This window comes from Lactuca virosa, chromosome 7, assembly GCF_052849685.1.
Source record: "Lactuca virosa cultivar CGN04683 chromosome 7, Lactuca_virosa_CGN04683_v6, whole genome shotgun sequence".
Lineage (NCBI taxonomy): Eukaryota > Viridiplantae > Streptophyta > Magnoliopsida > Asterales > Asteraceae > Lactuca > Lactuca virosa.
The window spans coordinates 136,906,478-136,909,838 of record NC_136432.1 but is presented as its reverse complement, the minus strand read 5'-3'; the positions used below and the strand labels follow the sequence as shown (position 1 = coordinate 136,909,838).

Genomic DNA, 3,361 nt, shown 5'->3' with positions numbered 1-3,361 from the left:
GACCATGTCACAACTCACAGCTTTAGCATTTTTTATTCAAACGAAATATAAATTCTATATATATAATATATATTTCACTTCAAATTTGTGTGGGGTGGGCTAAGGCTCATGTTGCACCCATATAGCTAAGCCTCTACTTTGTAATCTCTACGGTGAATAATGGTGATTTGTCATTTCCAGGCTGTTGACAGCTGTTGGAAACTGTTGAGTTAGTTAATTAGTTGCTATCGGTTAGGTTAGTTGTGTGTGTTATATACACACTCCTTGAGGCATTCCTTCTTTGTAAATTATGGAAGTAAATATCTATTTCTATTTTCCATTTCCTTTGAGTTTATGTTCTGTTGTATTTCAATTACATCATTATTCCTGGTATAAATAAGAGTTCTAAAAGCTCATTTTTACAAGGAATATGTACATTGCTTCAGCTATAACTTTTTGCTTTCTTGATTTGACATAATGAATATTTTTTAGCTGAAGTATATGTGGAAAAAAAGAAAAAACCGAATATAATTATCATTTTCACTGAATCATCAAAAACCATTTGGCAGTTTGACGAACTTGAAGAGGAAGTCTAGTTATTGTCATCTATTGGTTCTCCGCTTCATTGATTGAATATTGTGGGAGATCTTTTGCAACTTCTACTGTATTTTGTACTGTCTCTTCTTGATGTAATACGCGAGACCTGCACCCAAAAGTTAAGTAAACTAGTTTCAGGGTCAAGAAAAAAAAATCCAGGAGTCTATACAAAGGGGATAATTTTCCATATGCTAGACCACATCGCCCCATTCCAAGAGCATCATGTCATATGTAAATAAGGCATACATCAGCCTGATTGGTGGTTTACTTCTCACAAGAAACCCAATTCACATTGGATCTGACTGTGATATGTCCTAAATGAAAATCCAGGAGTCAGGAAGCATGGGCATGGGCATAGATCACCTTGGCAATGATGAAGCTCGTGGCCTCTCTACAGGATCAGCAACTGTACTGTTACCATAATGCTCCTCAAGGTAAGCAAGCTGCTTCTTAAATTGCTCAACAGCACTGCAAAAGTGAAGACAATCATATATTAGATGATATATTCCTTGGATACAGATTATCTTTCCATGTACCAAGTGGGGTCAGATAGTCTAGCTGGATCACATGATCAAAAAGCATGGCCCAAGTCAGTGGGGCTGACTAGGTCGAGAAAAGCCAAAAAAAGATATTAAAATTAGCTCCACACTATTTTAAGTCTGTTTATTATGTGAAACATGTGCTACAACAGCATGAATGACTTGCTGTCAACATCATGTGATGTTTTGGTGTATAATGTGTTTATCTTTGCGTTTAGTGATTAAATTTGTAGTATACTTCAACAACATGATGTTAAAATATTAAAATTTGTTGACATTATTATAAGTCATTTATTGTGTCAACAGCAGGTGAGCATTGATTCAAGGAGTGTTTAGCATGCTTATATGGTATTTTTTGTGCTCAAATTCATTGTATAATTCCACAATAGTCTTGAAATACGCTATCATGAAAGCGAAGTTTCAGGTTAAATATAGATATAATACAAATGTAGTTGGATTTAAATGCTAGTCATAAATATTGGGATGTGATGGATCAAAATTAGATGTCATGCAACATTAAGGGTATCGATGCTAATGAAATAAAGATCAACATACTTCCATTGATTGGTTTATTATATCATTTTACTTTCATCTCGTACTTCTGGTTTTATTTTCTATGTATTAAGGCATTCTAGTTTAAAAAGTGTACACAGTTATAGCATCGTACTCATGTTTTTTTATTAGTACATTATAACTTGTAAAATATACCCATTATATCGATGAATATTTCTTTGTATTTGGATGAGATTACTATAATTGAATAGCTTTTTCAAAATACAATATTGCAATCAGAAGAAAGGAAAGAAGGATGCTATAACAAACAAGTATGTATATGTTTTTTGCATTTTACCCAAAATATATTGCCAAAGTTCCAAAAATAATTGTACCTTGGATACTTGAAGCCAGTTTGTTGAGCTCCATCCAAGTACTCTTTCAACATATTGGGATGGTATTCAAGAATCTCCCTATAAATCAGTTCACGTACATCTTCTTTTGTAATTCTTCTTCTTTCAAACTCAAATTCCAACTTTGAAATGGGCTGAGCAGAAGGCTCCTTCTCAGTCTTAGCTATATTCTTAAAGTATGGATCTAAAAGAGCCTAATACAAAGCGCAAAACATGCTTTTTGATAAGGCTAAATACATGAAATAGCAACGTACTTTCAGTTATATGCGTACTATAGAATCCTACATTCATTTGTTTCTATTACAACATTGTACTCTCAATTGTTTTCTTAAACATTGTATTTTGATATATCTACACAGTTATAGCACTTTCATTTATTTACGTACTAAACATTATACTTTAAATGTTCAATCCATTTATGAATGTGAAAACTGTTTTTGTATTTGGATTGGTATAACTGGGTAGAATTTTCAAATTACAGCCTTAAGGAAAAAAGGAAACCGGAAGCTACAATAAACAAAAAGAATAAAGTGCGTTGCTGTTATGACCCGGGATCTAGACCTCGTGACAGGACTAGTGCTAGTGCTTGAAAAAGCCGTGAACTCCCTTGTAGCCTAGCCTCCTGTTTGCAGGAGACTAAACTAAGCTATTAAACTAATTTACTCTATTGATTATTTTCAAATTCCAGCATATCTTATTTCATGAATGACTACCCTTTAAATAGGGATAAACAAAAGACTCAAATCAGGAAACAAAGACTCTAAAATCGACTCATCAAGTATGATTCATAACTTCCTAGAATATAAAATACTTATTATCTATTAACTTGCAGACTCATCAAGTATGATTCATAACATTACTCCCTTCCTTTGCATTGAGCATGTCCGCAAACTCAAAACCTGGGTACGCGTTGTTAAAAACATCACGATCATCCCAAGTACCATCTTCTTCATCCTCCAACCTGATACTAAACAGTACTTTCGCACACTTATGGCTGATCGAGAACATCTCATCACAGTTAAAGCATAATCCTTTTGCTCGCCTTTCCGCCATATCTGTAGTCGTAAGCCGTTTCAAAGCCGGGTTCCGCACATCAGATTTCTGAGAGCTTGAGAGAATACGTATGGAGGAAAGGGATTTCCAGATTTTCGATATATGATAAATAAACAGAGTACAAGGATTTATATAGATACAAAATAACAAACTTCTAATCTATATGCTACAAACAAGGAAATACAACCGGTTGATAATTATCTAGAAAATTAGAGCTTATCCAGCTCTCGCCAACACTCCCCCTCAAGGTGGAGAATGGATATCTACCATTCCCAGCTTGTCAAGAGA

General features: G+C 34.2%; 1 protein-coding gene across 1 annotated transcript; it reads right to left on the bottom strand.

Moving 5' to 3' along the window:
* Positions 1-314: 314 nt before the first annotated feature.
* Positions 315-3,073, bottom strand: LOC145127182 (mitogen-activated protein kinase 15-like). Its single transcript, XM_079062420.1, has 4 exons — positions 2,876-3,073; positions 2,003-2,214; positions 940-1,044; positions 315-682 (listed from the first exon to the last, which is right to left on the bottom strand). Exons 1-4 carry the CDS (start codon positions 3,071-3,073, stop codon positions 586-588), a joined length of 612 nt encoding a protein of 203 aa, XP_078918546.1. The 3' UTR covers positions 315-585.
* Positions 3,074-3,361: the final 288 nt, after the last annotated feature.